The 21850-nt window shown below is 37.9% G+C and overlaps 1 protein-coding gene across 2 annotated transcripts in view; it reads left to right on the forward strand.

The window, feature by feature from the left end:
• The window catches only part of lrba (LPS-responsive vesicle trafficking, beach and anchor containing), a 257927-nt gene that overhangs the window by 217373 nt on the left and 18704 nt on the right, over window positions 1-21850 (forward strand). For both annotated transcript variants that reach the window (XM_084402975.1, XM_084402976.1), the window contains exons 47-50: window positions 8190-8357; window positions 15656-15745; window positions 19605-19782; window positions 21225-21290. In XM_084402975.1, the coding sequence (XP_084259101.1) occupies window positions 8190-8357; window positions 15656-15745; window positions 19605-19782; window positions 21225-21290 (502 nt within the window). The remainder of the gene's footprint in view (window positions 1-8189; window positions 8358-15655; window positions 15746-19604; window positions 19783-21224; window positions 21291-21850) is intronic.

The raw sequence follows: 21850 nt of genomic DNA on the forward strand, positions 1-21850 counted from the left end.
GAATAAAAATCATCTTTTGGAAATTGAACTTAATTAAAAAATTTGGAAAAATCCAACCTTTAAGGACACCAATTTTCTTTGTGAGTGAATAATGTATCGTAAAGGGTGCATAAGTCTGGACACCCCTATGTTAAATTCCCATAGAGGCAGGCAGATTTTTATTTTTAAAGGCCAGTTACTTCATGGATCCAGGATACTATGCATCCTGATAAAGTTCCCTTGGCCTTTGGAATTAAAATAGCCCCACATCATCACATAGCCTTCACCATACCTAGAGATTGGCATGATTTTATTTCAGTTAGCCTAAAAGCTAGTTTGATTTGCATTGAGAGATGATCTTATGGAAAGTACCCCATGCCAATCTCTAGGTATGGTGAAGGCTATGTGATGATGTGGGGCTATTTTAATTCCAAAGGCCAAGGGAACTTTATCAGGATGCATAGTATCCTAAAAAAAAAAAAAAAAAAATACTTAAAAATAAAAATCTGCCTGCCTCTATGGGAATTTAACATAGTGGTGCCCAAACTTATGCACCCTGTTTTTTAAGGAAGAACATTTATTTATTTACGATACATTATTCATTCACAAAGAAAATTGGTGTCCTTAAAGGTTGGATTTTTCCTAATTTTTTAAAATAAGGCATTAAGTTAAATTTGCAAAATATGATTTTTTATTCCTCTTTTTAGTCAACTTTAGCATGGTTGCCTAAACTTATGCATAGCACTGTATGTGTATGTATGTATATGTATATATATATATATATATATATATATATATATACAGTGCTATGCATAAGTTTAGACACCCATGCTTAAGTTGACTAAAAAGAGGAATAAAAATCATCTTTTGGAAATTGAACTTAATTAAAAAATTTGGAAAAATCCAACCTTTAAGGACACCAATTTTCTTTGTGAGTGAATAATGTATCGTAAAGGGTGCATAAGTCTGGACACCCCTATGTTAAATTCCCATAGAGGCAGGCAGATTTTTATTTTTAAAGGCCAGTTACTTCATGGATCCAGGATACTATGCATCCTGATAAAGTTCCCTTGGCCTTTGGAATTAAAATAGCCCCACATCATCACATAGCCTTCACCATACCTAGAGATTGGCATGGAGTACTTTCCATAAGATCATCTCTCAATGCAAATCAAACCAGCTATTAGGCTAACTGAAATAAAACCATGCCAGTCTCTAGGTATGGTGAAGGCTATGTGATGATGTGGGGCCATTTTAATTCCAAAGGCCAAGGGAATCCATGAAGTAACTGCCTTTAAAAATAAAAATCTGCCTGCCTCTGTGGGAATTTAACATATGGGGTGTCCAGACTTATGCACCCTGTATTTTAAGGACGAACATTTATTTATTTACGATACATTATTCACTCCCAAAGAAAATTGGTGTCCTTAAAGGTTGGATTTTTCCTATTTTTTTTAATTAAGGCATTATGTTCAATTTCCAAAATATGATTTTTTTATTCCTCTTTTTAGTCAACTTTAGCACGGGTGTCAGAACTTATGCATAGCACTGTATGTGTGTTTATTTAGCTATTTATGTATTATTTATTATGATTATTTTTCTAATTAGTTTGTAGAGCTCAGTGTTCCATTGACTGTTTGGCTAAAGGTTCAGTTCGTTAAGATTATAGTTAATCTATAGATATCATATAGCCTAAATTAATAAATGCTGCAAAAGCATTGTTCATTGATAATGTTAATTTCTAATTTAATTTAATTTGCTAATACATTTTTAACATTTCAAGGTTTACATTAACAACAGTTGATGTATTATGAAAGAATATAAATGAACAATATTACATTTATAATTATTTATAAAGTATAAATATTTATAAAGTAAGTGTTTTTTTTTATTGGTTTTTTTTTTTTATAAAGTGTTGTTCATTGTTAGTTTTTAATGTATTAACTAATGCAGATTGAACCTTATTTTAAAGCTTTACCATTGTTTGAAATAAACAGGAGTACTTAAATTATACTCTTATTTCTCCCAGTGTAATATTTACCACACACTCTCTCCTACACTCTCACTCACAGAATAAGAATACATCATTACCTGATCAGTTACTCTCTATAGACTTAAGGAGCTCAGAGTAGAAGTTAATTAACACAGCCATCTATTCTAATCATTCTTTGTGTGCCATGGACACACACACACATGCTTGTCTCACACTCTAACCAGAGTGAATCAGTCATTTGAGAGGCCCTGCCACTCTCGAACAGCTATCCAAATAATTCCCTCTCCACTGCACCTCAGCCAGATGCATTCTGGGATGAAGGGTCTTGTTCTGCTACCTCTAATTATAGGTTCTATTTAGGCCTATTCAGACGGAATTAGTTTTATATGGGGAGGTGAAGTAATAACTTCCAGAGCTTATCCGTGATTTTGATCTTGAATCAGGGGTTCCAGGTCAGTCATTTTCTAGACTGCACGTTCTAGAAAAAACATCTCATTTTGGTCGTTGAACGGTCAGCCGGTTTATTTTCAGTTCCAGTGACACAGTACAGACAACCACTGACGTACGCAGGTTTGCTGTGAATAACCAGCCTAATGGCTGAGAATGGACAGTGAGGATGTACTGTTTCATTCATAGATTTTACTCATTCACTCACTATTACACACTAACTATTACATTGTCATTTTAGTTGATTATCTTAGTTGATTAATATTGTGTGCTGCTGTCATGCTCACCTGTTATCTAGCAATTCCAACAAGGAATGACTGCATTTTCTATTATTCAATTAAATGTGTTATTCATTTTAAAGTCATTATTTATGCCTTTCCGAATAAGGTATTCGGCTTTGGGAACATCCCAATAGATCGGGTATGTGTGATGGTATTTCAGAAATGCAGTATAGTCACACCTAGCCTAGAAATCTAGACGCACCCTAGCGGCAGCAAAATGTATTTTGCAGCCAGGGCAGTCTAGCAACTCTTGACTTTCGAGCTGCAAAAACCTAAATTGGGTCAGGCCAATCACGTCGTGTATAGAGTAGGCGGGGCGGGCTTAACATATGACGACAGAGTTTCGACGGTTACCTGCCTCTTGAAAACAAAGAATGGCGGCTGCTGCTGGCGAACATCTTTCGAATTGGCTTTGTCCGCGACTCTGGAGGACTTGGAGTTAGGTTTTTCTTTGAAAAAAGAGCAAAGAACGGCACTTAAGTCATTCTTGAAAAAGGAAGATGTGTTCGTAGTTTTGCCAAAAGTTTAATCTATCAACTAGCTCCGCTGTTGGGAAAACGCTCTGGTTGGTTGAAGCGCTGTCCTATTGCGTGCAGAGGGAATTTGAAAGACAGCCGTTTATCCCGCCCCTCGGATTGAGCCGTGTCTATGGTGAGTTGCCAGACCCAACATCTTGATGTCTGGCTTGCCAGGCTAAGTCACACCCATTATCCCCTTTGGTTGACGATTATCATTACAGGTGTCCTCAATAACAATTACGGTTTACAGTTTGCAGGAATTTGCTTGTGTACTGTGGAAGAAGTCATTTGTAGATAAAGAACGGTATAAGTTTATTTATGCTGTCGTCAGTACAATCACCTGGTAGCTATTCTAAAATAAATGCTGACAATGTGATCAGGGGCCTCATGTATAAAACTTTCCGGAGATTTTATCCTAAAAGTGTGCGTACACACAAAAGCTAGATTTTACGTATGCACAACATTTTGCAGATTTATAAAACCATGTGTATTTTAGGATGGTTTACTTATTTATGGGTTTTAACGTGCATATCTTACAGTCTCCTTCAAATTCTATTTTCTATTCTGATAGTATTTTTCATAATATTGGGAAGACCCCAAAAATGGTTATCATTCGGCTACTGTCTGTCTGTGCAGGACACCAACAGCACACTCGGATTTATTCAAACCGGCCAATGGACCATTCGATCACCGAGCGAGTCCTTCAGTGTCGGTCGTTATAGGCCTTCTGTCTATGTTGCTAAGCCATCTGCTTAGATGGAGTTATTGCGCATCATTGATCATTATTCGCACGCAAATATTTTCTCAGAACATGAGTTCTGCTATTTAGAACTCAATTCAAAGCGGAATTATCATGCACCAAGCAATCCTCGCTGTAGTTAAAGCATTAAAACACAGCATTCCACAGGACAAGTGTTCAAAAGCAGCGCATCCACTACAAATATTTCTGTTTAAATTCATATCAAAATATTTGAACTTCTGGAAAAAGATTTCATGAAATATCTGTGCTTAACTCCAACAATGATATGATCATATCAGATGTAAAACAGTTTAAATCATACTGTTTTGCTTCATTACTTCGCTCACTCCAGTCAAAGAGTGTGTACGCACAGTCTAGAGTGTCCGTACGGTGCGCACATTTACACCTAGTTTATTTTTTTTATAAATCACGATATGTGTGTGGAAAATTGCGTGTACACATTTCAATGCCTTTTTTGTGCGTATGCAAGGTTTATACATCAGGTCCCATGTCTTAGCCCAGAATGGGATACTTTTGCATTAGAGATCAATTAACTGTATGATATCCTTATTACACGACTACTCCTCAAATAAATAAATAAATAAATAGACATGAAATATTGATTTGAGTTGAAACAACATTTCACAGTTTGAGTTTCACAATCTGTTCCATATTAGACTCATGGGTTTCATTTGCATTGTCTGTCACTGTGTCATAGTCTCATTGCACAGTCCACATGCGTGATTAGTGCCACTATAATCTCTCTTAATCAATACTGCACAATCCAGCTGCCAATGAAATAATCCCGTCTGCTCTTGTGTTCGCCATCTCACTCCTTCTCCCTTGACAGCCCTGTATTCTAATGCAAAACAGCCAGATTGATTTGTTATGTGACATTTTAACATGGCCACAGACAGGTTACCTCTAAGTCCTTAAAATGCTTTTAAATGGCTGCTAAAGACAGGGAAATGGTCAATGAAAGTCATAAAGAGCTCAGAAAGATCCATCTCGTAAAAAGACATGTTTGAAAGTATCATTAGTGTCTAACAGTACTATGTGTACTGTAGGGTTTCTCTGTAAAAAAAAAAAAATATATATATATTAAAGATCTGTTATAACAAAGTCTTCAATCCTGTTTTATGTCTCAGTGAGCTTGTCAGTTTGCACATAAAACTAAAGTTTGAAGTAGTTTTTGGAAATGACATTTCCATAACTTTCAGATACTCCCAGAGTTGAGACTTAGATCATGGTACCATTACACAAATATGCTTTTTACATTTACAGTTTGTCAGTTTTTGCCAAATGTGAGGTGGTATTATAAGTTACTAAATCTGCTAGTTTCCGGTGTTATTTGTTTGCGTTCAATTTAGGATATTTGGTTTATTTATTCCATAACAATTTTTTCAAAGTGCTTTTTGTTTTCAGCCAAGTTCAAATTCATTCTTTGTTGTGTTTACAGTAGCATTTCTCCTTTGTATAAAAGCAGCGCTGAAATAAAATTGAATCCATTTTTTTGATCCAGCAGCTGTGAAACCTCACCCCACAGTCGGCAGTACCTCTACACACACAAACACATACACACACATTTCCATAATGCTGATGATTCCCAGTGGATTTTATGGGACATACTGCATCTACTAATTGGCACATCAATAATGCTCTCCAGATATGAGCAGTCTTAATGAGCTGCATCTTACACACTCCTGGGCCTCTTTTGCACATATACTTGAATTTAAAGCAATAGTTCACCCCAAAAAAAATGAAGATTTTTATTATTTACTCTCCCTTGTGTCATTCCAGACCCGTATACTGATATTTTTCCGTAGATATTTTTTATAATCATACAACAGTAGTTCATAGTGACTAAAGCTGTCAAGCTCCAAAGGACCATAAAAATATTATAAAAGTTGTCAAAGGCTTAAGCGTTAGGCATAAGATAGCATTTTATGATGAACAGTAAAAAGAAAAAAAAATTCCATCGATGATCTTCATGTCATTCCAAGAGTTTTTTTGTAATAGTTTTATGAGACTGTTTTGTGTTCTTTGTCATTATATAGCAAGTTCTGAATGACAATTCATAAAAATATTTCTATTTGTGTATTCTACAACAGATATACAATTTTGAAACGACAGCAGAATGAGTAAATAATTACAGAATTGTCATGCCTGTTAAAACTATTATTTTAAAAACCTGCACTGGCAGGAAACGCCACACGTTTTTTAAATATTGTTTCCGATCCTTTAGAAATCTTTAAAATGTGTTTTGTTTTGTAAACTGGCCAATCAGTAAAAGAAAAAGAAAAGCAAAAAGCTTGGTTTTGGTAACTGGTAAACTGGTAAATCAGTTTTTTTTTCTTTGGCTTTGTAAGAGACACATTTATAAAAAATAGTCTTCTGTCATATTAAACATCTTAACCTGACGTTTTACTGCAAAAACACTTACATTTATTTGTATATATACGCACATGCCCTCTGGGTTAACGTGAGTGGTGTAGTCATTTTTAAAAAGGAATCTAATGTTGTAGGTACATATCTCCCCCTCCTCTTTTGATGAAAGAGCATGGGTTCAGAGTGACACCCCTGCCTCAGGAGACCCTACCAAACGCTCTCTGCATCCCTGATGAGGTCAGGTCTCCCTGAGCGGGGTTCCCATCTCATTCCTGATTTTAGAGCTCCTTGATTAACATAAAGGTAGTCCTCTGGAGAGTTGGTGTCCAATAACATTGTCCCCCTCTTTGTTTCCCCACGCTGATTGACACAAGATGGAGGCCCACATTAAATGCCCATCAGCCCCTGTATTAAGTTTGGAAACAGACAAGTCGTGGAACAATGCGGGGTCCATCCATCCACATAATAAACTAAATAAATCCATCCAAAGACTCAGAGGAACAGGTTCTTTTTAATAAAATTGTAGACAAATAGATTAACTGGAATAAATCTGCATGTTTTAGGCAAGTGCTTGTGATAGATGCTGTGCATTGGTAGTAAAATAATGAAAAATATTAAACCCTTTATCAAACATTACATGTATTACATTATTATATTTCTTTTTTTATTAAAAAATATGTAACATTATTTACAATAGTAATGTAGCATAAAGTATAGATATAATTTCAATATAGAGTGAGCAGTAGTGAGTACCGTGCTGATTATAAACTAAGCAATTATTTCTCACCTTTGTGTGAATTTCCATAGCATACAGACTGTGCAAGCTAAAAACAAACAAACATAATATCTCATTTCTTAAGAAATTAGGTTTTAGGTTTCATCTCTGAACTTTTTGTTTTCTTGAAGTTATTACTGCACAAGAGCTGAACCAGTTTGCTGTCAAACCTGTTGTCGTATTGCAAAATGCCGCATTTTACAGCATCTCTCATTGCCCTTCTGATTTAAAGTTCTAATTAAGAAAGCTTGGAGTGCAAATTAAGCGAAATTAGCTGTCAGCGAATTCACATTTAAATGAGTGATGCTAAGACCCTTCCGGTAAGCATTTAAATAATATAAATTGCTGTTTAAGTGCAGGGCCTAATGTTTGTCTCGAAATTAATGTGACACAAGGCAGCAATGACAATCAAGGCTCTTCTCATACTCATTTGGGCTCGTTTAGAGGCCTTTGTGCCCACACAGCTTTGAGCAAATTAACACAATTGCTGTTTTTTATGAGCAGTCATAAACGGAGGCCCTCCTTTGGCGGCTAATGAAGAGAGAAACAGCTTGTGTTTCGATGTTATGACAGTCGAAGAACAATCATAGCTCCGAAAACAACAACGCTCTCAGACGCCCCATGGCACGCAGAGGATGAGACTAAACAAAGGAGCAAAGATATCTCGTCCTGCTCATGTAAGACGATCTGCTTTGCTCCAGTGGTTCTGTCCTGGAAGCATATGCTTGTAATTTGTGTGTATTATGTCATTTGTGACTGTTGAAAGCACATTTTGACAGATCCCGTTACCCATGCTACTTGGTTACGTTCTCTGAGGAACTCTCCATGAGTTGTTGAGCATGTGAAAAAAGCAAAAACAAATAACAAATATGTCACAATCTGTGGTGAATTCACTAAGCAGTCATGCCACATGGTATTCCAATGCGTCTTATTCACTAACTACCCTCAATTTAGCTTATTTGCCTATCTTAGCATCTTGATGTAGGTCTTTTGGGCAGTGTGTTCTCTCAATCTTGTTGTTTCACTGAGCTTGAATGACATTAGTTTTATCTCCTGTGTGTTTGAATAGGCTCTGGAGAGTGAGTTTGTGTCCTGTCAGCTGCATCAGTGGATTGATCTGATATTCGGATACAAGCAGCAGGGACCTGAGGCCATCAGAGCTCTCAATGTCTTCTACTACCTGACTTATGAAGGAGCGGTCAACCTGAGCTCCATATCTGACCCCATGCTCAGAGAGGTGAGAGTGTTTCTTTCTCTTACACATATTCTTTCAGACACATGGACACATCTCTCTCTCTCTCTCTCCGTTTACTTCATTGCCAACTTGACACATTTGCTCTGTTCTGACCCATTTTTATTGCATTTTTAAACCATCACCTGACTCATAGAATGTTCCAAAAAGTAGTCTTAATTGTATTCTAAGATTACTTCACTTTGGCCAAGGAGCCAATCCTAGAATGCATTGCAATGACTTCCATGAAAAAATAAATCCAAGATAGAGGACTAAAGCAGGAGAAATTTTTATTATAAAAAATTTCATTAAATATTGAAAACATAATTATGTGTAATTAACATATTTTTGAGTGTACAATGTAATTTAAAGTTGTGATAAAACCGAAGTGGTGACAGATCTTTTCTTCCATATTACAAGTGTAACAGTTTATAGAAAAAGAAAAAAATATTGGTTCGGGACTTGATTCTGTTGATCAATTTTTGATTGGTACAGTAATTGAGGTGTGGGCATTGCACTCATAAATGAATACAAGCTTGCAGTTGATTGTGGAGGGACAGGGTTTAGACAAATTAAATACAGAAGATCAAGTTATGAGCTTTTCTTATACATTACAAGTTTAAGAAAAAAAAAATTAAACACTTGAATTAATCACTTACAGTAAGATCTAGTGAATTTTCATTTCATGCTGATTAATGCGACATGCTTTCTCGATTAAAATTAAATGTGAATATAGAATTTCTGGTGTTATTTCTTATGGAAAGCGCTCATATGGTACCATGACAGTTAGGATGGGTTCCCGTTTACCGTTACGGCTATTTTTTTGCAGGCGAAATCCAGTCATCAGTAGGAATCCTGAATTCTGAATGATTGTGAATTTCGTGTGAGGGTGAAAGATTTTCCAACTCAACAATTTAAAGATGGTTACACAAATTTGCAGCATTGCCGTTGACCAAAAGAAAGCTGCTTGGTTTGATAGTGATTCTGTGAGAGCTGTGCTTCATACATCACTACACCATTGACAAAGACAATTGACCCTTTTTTGCGCAAATGTGATAGCATCTTTAGAAGACAGCTGCCTCTATAGTCAGTAGGCAGCGAGTCAGCACACTATGCTTTGGAACAGAGCTATTGTAAACAGGTTTGAGCTTCAACAGACACTTACAAAACATTTGTTTAGCTGTTACCGTGAGACCTGAAGACATACTACAGACTCAATAGGAATCTCTCTTTCTGTGTTTCCTTACCTCTCTGTCTCCCACACTCATTTATTATTCATCTCTTTCTCTCTGGGAGCTGCCACACAGAAGCACAGACCAGTTCAGACAGATCTAGCTCACTAACTGCCCCACTGACAGCTACAGATGTCCTTCAAACAGGTCCAGGTACTGCCTTTCCCTCAGGAACAGCACTACCTGATCTGAGATCTGAGACTTAGACAGTAGGTCTGAACCGAGGACCAGTTCTTATTAATGACTTTCATGATGGATAACCCCTCTTGAACCTCTGCATTCTCTTGCCAGAATACTGTTATAAATATCTGAAATCTTTTCTGCTCTGCTTCTGAATCTACAGTACCACAGCAAAAAAGTGTTAATTTGCTTTAGCTGTGAAATGTACAGTACACACAGCATCCAGTGCTAGCATAAAGAACATTTACCATTCAAGACTATCTGCTTTACATCATCCCAGACGAGCAGGATGTTGGTGTTACTGAACCTGGCATGGTGGTCTGTAATCCATTATTAAAGGACATTGTTAGTTGGTTGTTCCTTGCATTATTGTCCTGGATGTGAGCCTAATAGGACTTTGAGCCAGATTGTATTAAACCCCTGATTTATATAGAGTTTGGTCAATGTAGATGGCATATTTATTAGGACGCAAATGAAAACAGTGATGTAAGAGATGAAAGTACAGCAATTGTTGTACTGTTGTATGCCTCTGTGTTGATCGCTCAGGTGGTGCAACGTGTCTGCACATATTTACAATTTATGTATTTTAATTGTTTTGTCAGCTAAAAGACACCAAGGATCTTAAGATGAATGCACTTGACTTCCGTCCCTTCACAGCCTCAGTTTCATTCGTCAAATTAAGTATGACATCATAGGTGGAATACGTGTCAACTGCAGAGTAAAGCTGTGAAGTCAGTAAGGTTCACATTTAGATCGTGCAACTTGAGCATCCTATACAAAACAACACTCATTTTTACACTTGTTTTTAATCGACTCAAGAGCAGGCATATGTGTTCTTTTTTGTTGTTGTTTTTGTTTTTTGCAATGCACTAGTACTTCAGACTACTTTTTAATGCTACCATAATTAAATTTAAAATCTTTTTTCAATAAATGACACCGTTGAATAAATAATACATGTACGACCATTTGGATTTTGTTTGGAGAAAATGATTCTAGACCAGCAGATACAGGTTGCTTTATCCCAGGGCAGCAATTGAAAGCGTCAGACAGTGAATTAAGCAGCTAACTGCACCTCGAATCTGCGTATATCCACACATCAAGTTCTCCTCAGCCTTACACGTTCTCCGACTTAATATAGCATCTCTGCTGCAGAGGTCACACAGTGCCATTCTTTTCCTGCAGTGGAGCAGTTGTGTGGGTGTGAATGTGTGCACTGGGGCAGTCCTCGGTGTCGGAGTGGGTTCTAGTCTTCTGCCCTTCATGCTCGGTGACTGAGGCTGATTAATGACTCGACTCACCTTATTCCCATCTAGGTGTTCTTGCTATCCCTTTAATGGCCCTTCCTTCCTTCACTGCATGCTTCCTTTCTTTTATATGTTCATCCTTCTCCATCTAGACATTCCTTTAGCCATTCATTCTGTCCATCTTTCATTCCTTTCCACCCTCTGTGCCCTTAATCCTCTATCTGTTTCTTCATCCCTCTATCTGATGCAGATTCATTGCCTATCTGCTCCAGTCATCTCTCCAGTTCAGGCCATTACCCTGCACACTTCCTGTTTAATAAGCAGAGGTTAAATGGGAATCCTTACGCCTGACTGCCACTCCACCATTCACAGGCCATTAGGAGATCGATAAATTCACATGGCTGTGTCCGCAATCAAACTGTAATAAACACGCTTGAAAAAAGAAAAAAAAAACATAACAGGATCTAAGGCATAAGAGAAGAGAGAGAGAGAATGCATTTCAGAACAGAACTGGTGAAGTGGTGATTTTATATGCTACCATTTCATTATTTTACCTTGAAGACATCATTATTCTTAGCTGCACCCCATGCAGGGTCTAAAATGAACACACCAAGCATTAGTAAAAAATAGTTTTGTTATTTTTTTTGCGCAAAAAAGCCATTGTCTGGTAAAATTAATAAATCAATCAATGCATACATACATACATACATACAGTACATAGATAATAGGGATAATTCACAGTGTAGTGAAAGTTGTCATCATTTCTTCACCTTCATGCAATTTCAAACCTGTATTTCCAGCATATAATGAATTAAAGTTGAAAAAGTCAAAAACTTCTGTGTTCTGTGAAAGAGATGACCAAAGAATAACCAATATGTGAATTCCAGCATGAAATTACAACGAATGTTGATCTGTAGTGATGTCAAAGTCAATGAATCCCAAAATGACTGCTCACACTGAGGTCACATTGCAAAAAGTCAGATCTGTATTCAGTTTAGAACCACAAATCAGAATTGAAAAGATTTAACACTGCTGTTCACATATGAGAAAAAAAAAAAAAAAAAAACATCTGATTTGGCCCAATTTTACCTGAAGTCTGGACGCAGCCAATGTGCTGTTTCTCACTATTATGCAAGAAAAAAAATAAAATAAACATGGCTGGCAAAAATGGTAACAAAAAAACATTACTTTTGTCAATTCAGTCACCATTGGCAGGTGTGGTAAAAAGTTCATTTTGGACCTTGACCTCACGTCATAGCCGGTTTGTAGAGCTAAATTAGGAAAATAAACGAGCAGGGTGTAGTTTAGCATGGCTCTTAGAACAGCGCGTGTGTGTGTGTGTGTTTGTCTGGAAACAGCAAGTATGGCACTAGCTCTGGATCTTCTCAAATTGTGTCGTGGGGAAACCAACTGCTGGGTTCTGATTCTAGTTTTAGTTTTGTATCTTGCATATCAGGTCTGGTTTGGGCAGGACTGGGATTTGTCAGTCTGAGCAGCTGAGTTTGGGTTTTTTGATGGCAAGCTGTGTGCGTAATTGCGTCGATCTGTGTATGTTGAACCCTGTGTGTGTGTGTGTGTGTGTGTGTGTGTGTGTGTGTGTGTGTGTGTGTGTGTGTTTGTGTGTAGACCATGGGGCGTGTGGAATGTCTCATGGCAGATTAGGGTCATTCAGGAGACTGGGCCATGTTTACTCAGACGGTGATTACTTCCTGTCTTTGCCCTGCCACAACACACACAAAAAAAGAACATGACAGGCACAAAGAGCTCCCTTTGCACCTGAATTAAACACACACACATAAACACAGTCATTTTCCTTCAAATCAAGTCTCACTTTTACTCAAGTCCGATACTAATCTGACCTTTTAAAAGGCTTACATTTTGGGAGAATCCCCCCCCCCCCCCCCCCCCAAAAAAAAAATCTTCTAAGTATTCGTAGGAACCTCATTATGCAAAATAAGAAATTTTGCCACAGCTTGTTGTACAGCTAAATTACCTTGTCAAGGGTTAGAGTAAATCAGGTGACTCATGAAGCATGACTGTGTGTGTGCTCGTGTGTGTGTGCTCGTGTGTGTGTGTGTGTGTGTGTGTGTGTGCGTGCGTGCGCGTACAATGCATACATACGGGGTATTTCCACCATTTAAATGTGTAGAATATAAAGAGACCTCATCAGATACGCACTAGTGCCCCTAAAGAGATTGGCCCCTCTAGCATGGCTAGCACCCATATAACGTTCTCTCCTCATTGGCTGGACGCTCTGACCTGAGAACTGCCTCATTCTACTGTGGTAGTAAATGTCAAGAGAGGATTTAATGAAGATGGGGCAGGTGCCTGCGCAAGACGCATCCTCATATTAGCTTAAACAAACTGTCCCAGTGTGACACACTCGACCTTCATTTGGTTTGCGACGCTAACTTCTATGCCACACTGCTGAATGTCATTAGTTCACAGCGTTACATGAACCTAGATGATCTGTGTCAGATCTTGGTGTATGTTTGAGAAACTTACTTAGGGATTGAATGGGATGGATAAATATGTAGAAAATTCTTTACTTTTTATGTGGAGTAAAGTCTAGGGGTGTGACGATACACTTAGTTCACGAGACGAGATGATATTGGGTTCACGAGAACGAGACAAGACGATATTTTAACACTATTAAATCCTCAATTATGAAATATATGACTTGAAAATGTGTCTTTTTATTTGACGGAAAGTCACAAAATGCAAAACAATGCAGGTGCGTTTTGAAATGTTTTAACCAGAACTGTACGATTCTGGATAAATTGAGAATCACATTTTATTTTTATAATTTTTTTCAAAAAGAGATTCTCCCACAATTCTTTTTATTTTATAATATAATGTAATTTATTATTAATAAAATAACATAATTTGTATAGTAAAATTACGTTATTTTAATATTTTCAATGTTTAGATTTTGAATTCCTGATGATTTCCAGTGTAGACTTTTGGACCCCATTGTATGTGCATTTTCTTAACAATTGACAACTAGGTGCAGAACAGTATACTGTATATGGAATATCCCTCATGTCTTTGTTTTTGTTCCCCACATTAAATATGCCGTCTACTCTTACTAAGGACTATGAATCAACATTAGTGAGATTAAAGCCTTAAACAAACAATGATCTGACTGAAAAAAAGACTGAAAGATCTTATACTGTGAATAGGGTACGCAATGTGGTTTTGCCTAGCACCAAATACTTGGTCAAGAAAGGAAGAACTGTTGCCACACAGTGTCAAATTCCATTGATTTTAAGTTGAAATCAACCAATCATATAATTGAAACGAGGTGTCTTCCCTTGCATGGCCTCCTCTGAACCCTGCTTCTTTACAATGGTATTTCCAGACACAGTAGTCCTGTCATCTGTGTTCCATCAGTGCCTCTAATGAGATCACTAGTGGATTTACACTATATAAAGAAGAGTTTGTGTGGTGAAGTCTATTGTTACCAGCAGAGTGGGCCGAACCAGATCAAAGCGGGAGAGCGGAATGAAGAAAGAGCGATGAAGAGCAGAGTAAGAGTTAGAAACAGACAGAAAGGATTGATGTAAAGAAGGGCAGTCTGAGCAGAGTGGAAAAAGAGAGAGGTGGAACAGGGAAGAAATACAATGAGAGGGACGTGGAAAGCCTCCTGACTTCCTGATGCTTTCATGAATACAGTTAGAGCCAGAGCAGTCAGATGAGAGCTGGGACATTTCTGGCATACCTCTCTCTCTCTCTCTCTCTCTCTTTAGCGTCGGATCGGGACAGCTTCTCTATTGATTCATGGAAATCCCATTTGAGGGATACTTGCACTAATGTAGTAGGGCCAGGCTATCAAATAGTCACAATGTATTAACAATGATTTGGGCATCAATAGAAAATTAAGCAATTTCACGAATATCACAGCAATTTTAATGTAGTTGTAGTTTCATGACACTTCCTTGTGTCATTATTGTTTAATAACATCTCTGATTTAAAACGGCAGAAAAATCTGTGTTAGAGTTAGTGGGTTTAATTAATTTCCATTAATAAATTGAATTTAATTAAATAGAATATAAACTCAAATTTAGGGATTTGTTGCATCTTCACTATATATATAGTGTGTGTGTAATATAGGTAAATAAACTGTTTGGTGCATACCAGAAAATATTAAATATTCTTCACCGTGTCCGTTTAGTAATGTTAAAAGTGATGTTAAAACATGCTGTAACATATTTTTAGCTACAGCAAAGCAACCCTAAAAGATAGATGTGAAACTACTATTTCTGCCTTTTATTTGTCAGTGTCGTGCTCACACTCTCTTTTCGTGGTCAAGATCCCCTCTCTAGTCTCTCTCTCTCTCTTCTTCCATACACACTTTTATCTGCTTTAACTCTCTCACAAAGAGAAATGTACATATATCCAGATCCTGTATTGCCCTTTCCCATTATTATGATCAATATTTCCACCACTTTTCTTTTTCACTTTTTTTTCCCACACACACACAGACACGCATACTAGCACACAGACACACACACACATTACTTTGGGTCTGTATTAGTTGATATTGTCCAGGGCAAGTTAGCCACTGTCTCAAGGTGACGTTTATAGTCCTATATCTCTTCATTAGTGCCACCAAACCTCCATAATGCTCACTCTCTGTCTTCCTCAGGCTGTGGAGTCTCAAATCAGAAGTTTTGGACAGACACCCTGCCAGCTGCTAATTGAGCCCCACATGCCACGCAGCTCTGCCATGCAGGTGGTGAGTAACACACACACAAAAACACTCTCACTGTCTAATTTGACATGCAGACCATTACAAATGTGTTAACCTGTCTACAAAAGTTTATGCAGCAGACATTTACATAGTCTAAAAAAATTAAAACCAAAAAAAAAAAAAAAGTATAACAAGTCATATAGAAATATTTTTTTAAATAATAAAAATGACAAAATCGATAATATGAAAATAAAAACTAATTTAAAAATAGTAAAAAATAAATAAAAAAAAACCTACATGGAACAATGAAAACATGTTTAACTCTCTCTCTCTCTCTCTCTCTCTCTCTCTCTCTCTCTCTCTCTCTCTCTGATGTTTTTAAAACCCTATAACAAACAGATTTGCATACAGTCTCTTTCCTCCTCATTAGCTCTATACGCAGGAAACTAGCATTCTTGTATACTGAGGACCCAGTCAAATCTGGAACCATTATATGCATTTCCACCACAGAAGGGTGGAAAGGTTTTCTGGTTTGTAAAAAAAAAAAAAAAAAAAAAACTCCACACTGGCCGCTAATACATTCTAGCTAAACTAACATTTGATGCTGGAGGGCAGGATAATGTCATTGTAAACACCAAGTCGTGTTTAAAACAGCAACTTATTTTGGAAAACTGCCAAAGCAAAACTAGATTTCATAAAACTAGATTGTGCCCATTGTAATCACCCTATAACATCTCTTCAGTTGATACAAATCCCATTCTTTATATATGCTGTTGTATTAGCAGCTCCAGCCACTTTGTTTTTATGTAGATCTAAAATAAAATAATGCATTTTAGTTTGGGTAGGAAGACATATAAACAGTTTGACTCAAGTTTAAATCGACCCATTAATTGTTTTGTGCTTTACTTCCCCTCTCCTCGCTCTTGTCCTCTTTCAGTGAGCCCCCAGCGTGAGAAAGGGTCCCAGAAGTGGGAAAAGTCCTATAGTTGAGCGGAGAGCTCTGAGGTGATAGGGTCTTTAGTCTAGAAACTGAGAGACTGTGGGTGACGGCCTAGAAGCCCCCATTAGCTGTGTGTTTCTGTGGCGATGACAGCCCCTGCCTGCCTGTGTGGAAACAAACTCACACACTCTCCTTTAAATGTCCGCATGCAGATATAGTTATAGGCTCAGAACCGGGTTTCTGACTTTACATAACGCTGACGCTTAATGTGAACAGCCTTTGAACACACAACTTCATAATAATCCCACGCACAGAGTCTAAAACTGACTGTGAAAGGCTAAATAAACATCACTCTGAACTGGAGATCTGATGCAAAGGGTAGAATTCTTTGTTTATGATTGTGAGTGCAATCATGCAAGCAATGGAAATTCATTGGTCAAAAGGTGTGGGAACCCGGTAAAATTCTCTGATGTCAGAAGTGCTCAAATCGTAAATGTTTCTGTAAGCTTCTGTGCCTTCATATACATGATCAATGCCTACCTTTTTTTTTTTAAGTATTTTTTGCACAGGCTTATTATCTTTTTTTTCTTTTTTTTATTACTAATGAAATAATTTAATGGAGAAAAAAATCACTTGGATAAAATCAGGCATCAAAAGCAGGATTATGAAATAAGAGAGATGGTATGACAAGACACTTCTTTTTTAAATTAACATTAAATTTTCATGTGATCCTGTTTATGTACTCTCGGTAATCCTTTCATCTATCTCGTTCACTCTCTGCCTGCACTTCTTTCTCTCCCTCTTCTGTGTCTCCAGTAGGTTAATGAGGGTAGATCCTCTGTTTAATGGCACTCACAGGCTGAACACTGTTTAAGGCCCTAGCTGTCTGTCTAATTTACTGCAGGCACACCAATTAGCCCCGTGTCTCCATACTGTGTCTAAAAATCACACACACGTCAGGATTAGACATCACAGACATATGACAACAGTTGGACTGGAATAGGGCACAATTTAATGGTGGCATTGAGTGAGAGACATACTAAAATATACGAGCTTATTATTTATAAGCAAATAAATATACTTCCTACAATAGTTTTTTTTTTATACTATTTAAAATATTAGTTCAAAATAGACCTTCTTTAAAGTGATTTAACTGTGCTGTAAATAAATATCATAAAGCAGCAGCCAATCAGATTGCTCAATGAGAGTGACATTGCAGCTGCCCAGTCTGAACACTATCTCCTGCTTCTACAAACACAGCCCTGCCTCACTGAGGAAGTCAACTTGATGGTTGGTTGACTTTGCTGCCAAGTAATCAAACAGCGGTGTATGTGCATATACCTTTTTTAGCTTCTCTTCATCTGCTGTATTGTAGAATGGAACGTGAGATAAATCAGATTATAATGTTACTAATGGAGGTTGCAATACATTGTGGCAGTCTAAAAGGAAAGTTCCGATTCATTTGAAATCTGCTCTGATCTTTTGCAACTTTGTCTTTACAAACTGTTTTCCTTCTGTTTATCTTGTACTCATTACCCGGGAAATGTAACTTGCTTGGCAGAAGCATTTTTGGAATTCTCTAAGGTCCAAGAATGTCAAATCTATCATTGATTTCTTTGTGAAACGGCAGTGTGTATCTGCTTTGATCTCTCTGTCTGACCTATTTTCTCCAGCTTTAAAGTCCCCCTGTAGTCAATAATTGTATCCCTTAAAACTCATCTTTGATCACCAAAATGACACATTTAAATGTTTTTTTTCCTGTAAAAAAAAAAAAAAAGTATGCCTTTAAATAGCTCGATTCGAATGTAACTCTACACCCTTGCTTCATTTAGTATATGCAGAACCATGAAGATGCTCATTAGCCCCGCCTCCACTCACTCACACTAGCTCAGAGATCCACTCGCTCGGTCAACTTTACTGAAGTAAATGCTGCACGATAGTATCGCTCTTTATAACGTCGGACACATAACGGTAATTGATATGATTAGCCTTTTTCTTGACTACATTATCAAACAGTTAATATTGTGTTGCTAATGTTACACAAACCATGTTCCTATTTGCCACCTCAGAGTCAAACAGCTGCCTTCTAACAATCAGTATCCTTAGAAACGCTTTTGATAACTGTCGCTTCAAACCGCGTTTTTGAGACTGTCTTTAGATAACTGCAGTTTCAAAGAGAAAATACTCAGCAATGGTGTTATGAATTTGCACATGGGTTCTCTTAAAGAATTTTCAAATACCACATAGACATATAAACAACATAAAAAAAAAAATAGATTTTCACCACAGGGGGACTTTTACTTATTTCAGAATCATATTTGAACTGTTCATGCACTTCATTAGTGTACAACAAAAATAGGGCTTATCGGGAATGATATAGCAGTACATGACTAATATGAGTAATAATCAGCTTCTAGGTCTGTGCCGATGCAATCATATAGATATGATCAGATTTTTTTTAAAGCTGCAAATATATTTGCAGCAGAATCTGCATTTGTACCCACGGTCGCAAAATACTACTCTTTAAAGGGGAAAATAAAAAATCTATGGAAAATAATTCTCATTACATACACAACCCTCATAAGCCTGCTAAACTGTCATGAGATAATTTTAGATTTCAACAAAACAGTAATAAAAAAGTTTGAAATAAATAATATTGATGCTGATTTCGCAAATCATTTTGCTTTGTTCCATCCACAAAAATACAGACCAAGATTCTCAATTCCCAACCCTAATAACAATCCAGTTATGATATTGTGTTGCCTTACTCTAATTACCTCTGTCCTCAATCTCAGCTTTTGTGCTTTTTTACACCGTTCTGTCTTTCGCTGCCTAATTTCCTTTCTTCCTGCTTTTCTTCCTCTTCTCTCTTTCTCTCTCCCACCATCACTCTCTTTTCCTCTACACTCCCTCACTCCCTGCTGATGATGACGGTAATGGACTCAACAGTATCTCCTTCTGCAGACCCCACTGATGTTCACAGAGCAGATGCAGCAGGATGTCATCATGGTCCTCAAGTTCCCGTCCAACTCGCCTGTCACCCACGTGGCCGCCAACACACAGTCAGGCCTGACCAACCCAGCGGTCATCACCGTCACTGCCAACCGCCTCTTCGCCGTCAACAAGTGGCACGGTCTCACCGGTGAGTAAGAACAATCAGACAGCAAGGTGTTTGGTGATCAGTAATGAATCAGTCTATGAATCATGCGGTCTCTTCATTTACACCCCTGATACTGGTTAGTTTTTATGTTAACCAGGTTACGCAACCCTATCTCATACGCACAGCGGGCTTTTCCCTCCACAGACACACGTCGGTAAATTAGGGAATGAACTTGCGCTCCCGGGGTGGTTCAGCGAAAAGAGGAGGCGTGTTCCGGCACAAATGTTCCCTGGTGCTATTTTGCAGTTCCAGAAAACAATTCCGCCACAGACCAGGAAAAACCTAGTCTAAAGGCAGTGGCGCGTTATTCAGATGCTATTTTAAGGGCGCATGCTTGGCCATATTGTAGCGTGTGCACAACGCTTATACACTTTGCTTCTCTCATCTACACAGACGCAGCAGTTGGCATTTTTGCAAACCATACATAATTACAAGGAAAAATAATCCACACGAGGGAAATCATTGTGGTGTCCATGAAGATGTGAAAAAATAGGCATAAATCTAGCTTACACATTTACCCGAATTATTATACGCCTGTTTAACTGAAGCTAATTTGGGTGGGTTTCTCCCATCCCCATTCAATGTCACTTCTCTGTCTTTTACGGCCCTGACGAGAGCGTCGGTCTCCTCGGCTGTGAACCGCACCTGGCAAATCAGATGACGCTCTGATTGGTTTACTTCACGTTACGCCCAAACCACAACTATGAGTAATGTAGCTACTTCAGACCAACCCATTTTAGATTTGCGTCGGGCGCAAGAGTCATTTAATCCCGCCGGTATAATAGCAACAGCGCCCGCAGCGAGATCCGCCCACAAAGTTACTTGCATTTCGCGTTTGATACTTGCGTTTCAGATCGTTAAAATAGGGCCCCTTATAATGCAAACTTCAGTAGTTTGATCCCTCTAAACTCTGGTTGTATATAATCATCAGCTCCTTAGACATTGATATCTCAGACTGAATTGGATCAAATGTGACACTTCCTCTGCCTTGCATTCAGCTTCCTGTCCACCTCCATTTATCAGCCTCTTCTTGTTTTTTTTATTTATTAAAGATCAATCTAACCGTAAGAAATGCTGAGTCTTTCACCATATTAAGAGAAAGGGTGGTTCTCTAATTTAAATTTGATCTCTTCAGATGGTGGTTTTAAATCATTTTTGAGATCTGTATTCTGGGAAGGATGCATTTTAAATTAGTGTTTTTATGTAAAAAAAAAAGCTATTAACTACCAGAAAACCCTTTTTAACAGTTTACATGAATATCAATAAACTGAAAATGCTAAAAAGATTTTCCTCTGTACATCACATCCCAATGTAAAGACACGTGAATAAACTCGGCGTAGTCCTAGCTACTATGTGTATTATTTACCATCCTGATGGTATGAGTATTAAATCTATTTTTCATCGGTTCTCTCTCTTTCTCTCAGGTCATCAAAGCTCTTCTGTGCAGGACCAGCAGTACCAGTTACCAGTGGAGATTGACCCTTTGATAGGTCTGTGGCTTGTCAATCGTCAGTAAAATGATTTGTGATAGGCTGTTGTGAGTTGCGAGGGCCCGGCCCTTGAGAGGAGATGAGTGCAGTTTTTCACCCAGCCGCCATTCAGCTTCAGTTCAGCATTTGCATGCAAATTGGAAAGCAATGAGCTGTGGCTTAGCCTGTACATCATCAGCTCTCTCTCTCTTTCTTTCTCTGTCTCTCTGTCCTGTCAGACTGAATGAATATGAATGGTGTAATAATGTCTGATTGAAGCCGCGTGGCACACGCTGTCAGGACAATATGTCCTCCTCTCATCTCTCCGACCTGTTGATGAGGGAGAAAAAGAGGAGAGAGGGATGAGAGAGGGAAGATGTGGGATAACATATGGCTGAAGCCTCTCTGAAGGTTCTCTCCCTGCTCCTATTCATCTTATATCTCTGCTCCCCTGCTGCTCTTATTATCATACAGTAACATATGTCTTGCCTAATTTATCTGTTTTTCACTTCATGGTGTGTGTCCTCATTCCACTCACCTGTACCTTTCTCTACACCTCCACCTCTTTTGGTTTTAAATCT

This window comes from Rutilus rutilus, assembly GCF_951802725.1.
Source record: "Rutilus rutilus genome assembly, chromosome: 2".
In the NCBI taxonomy this organism is placed as follows: Eukaryota; Metazoa; Chordata; class Actinopteri; order Cypriniformes; family Leuciscidae; genus Rutilus; species Rutilus rutilus.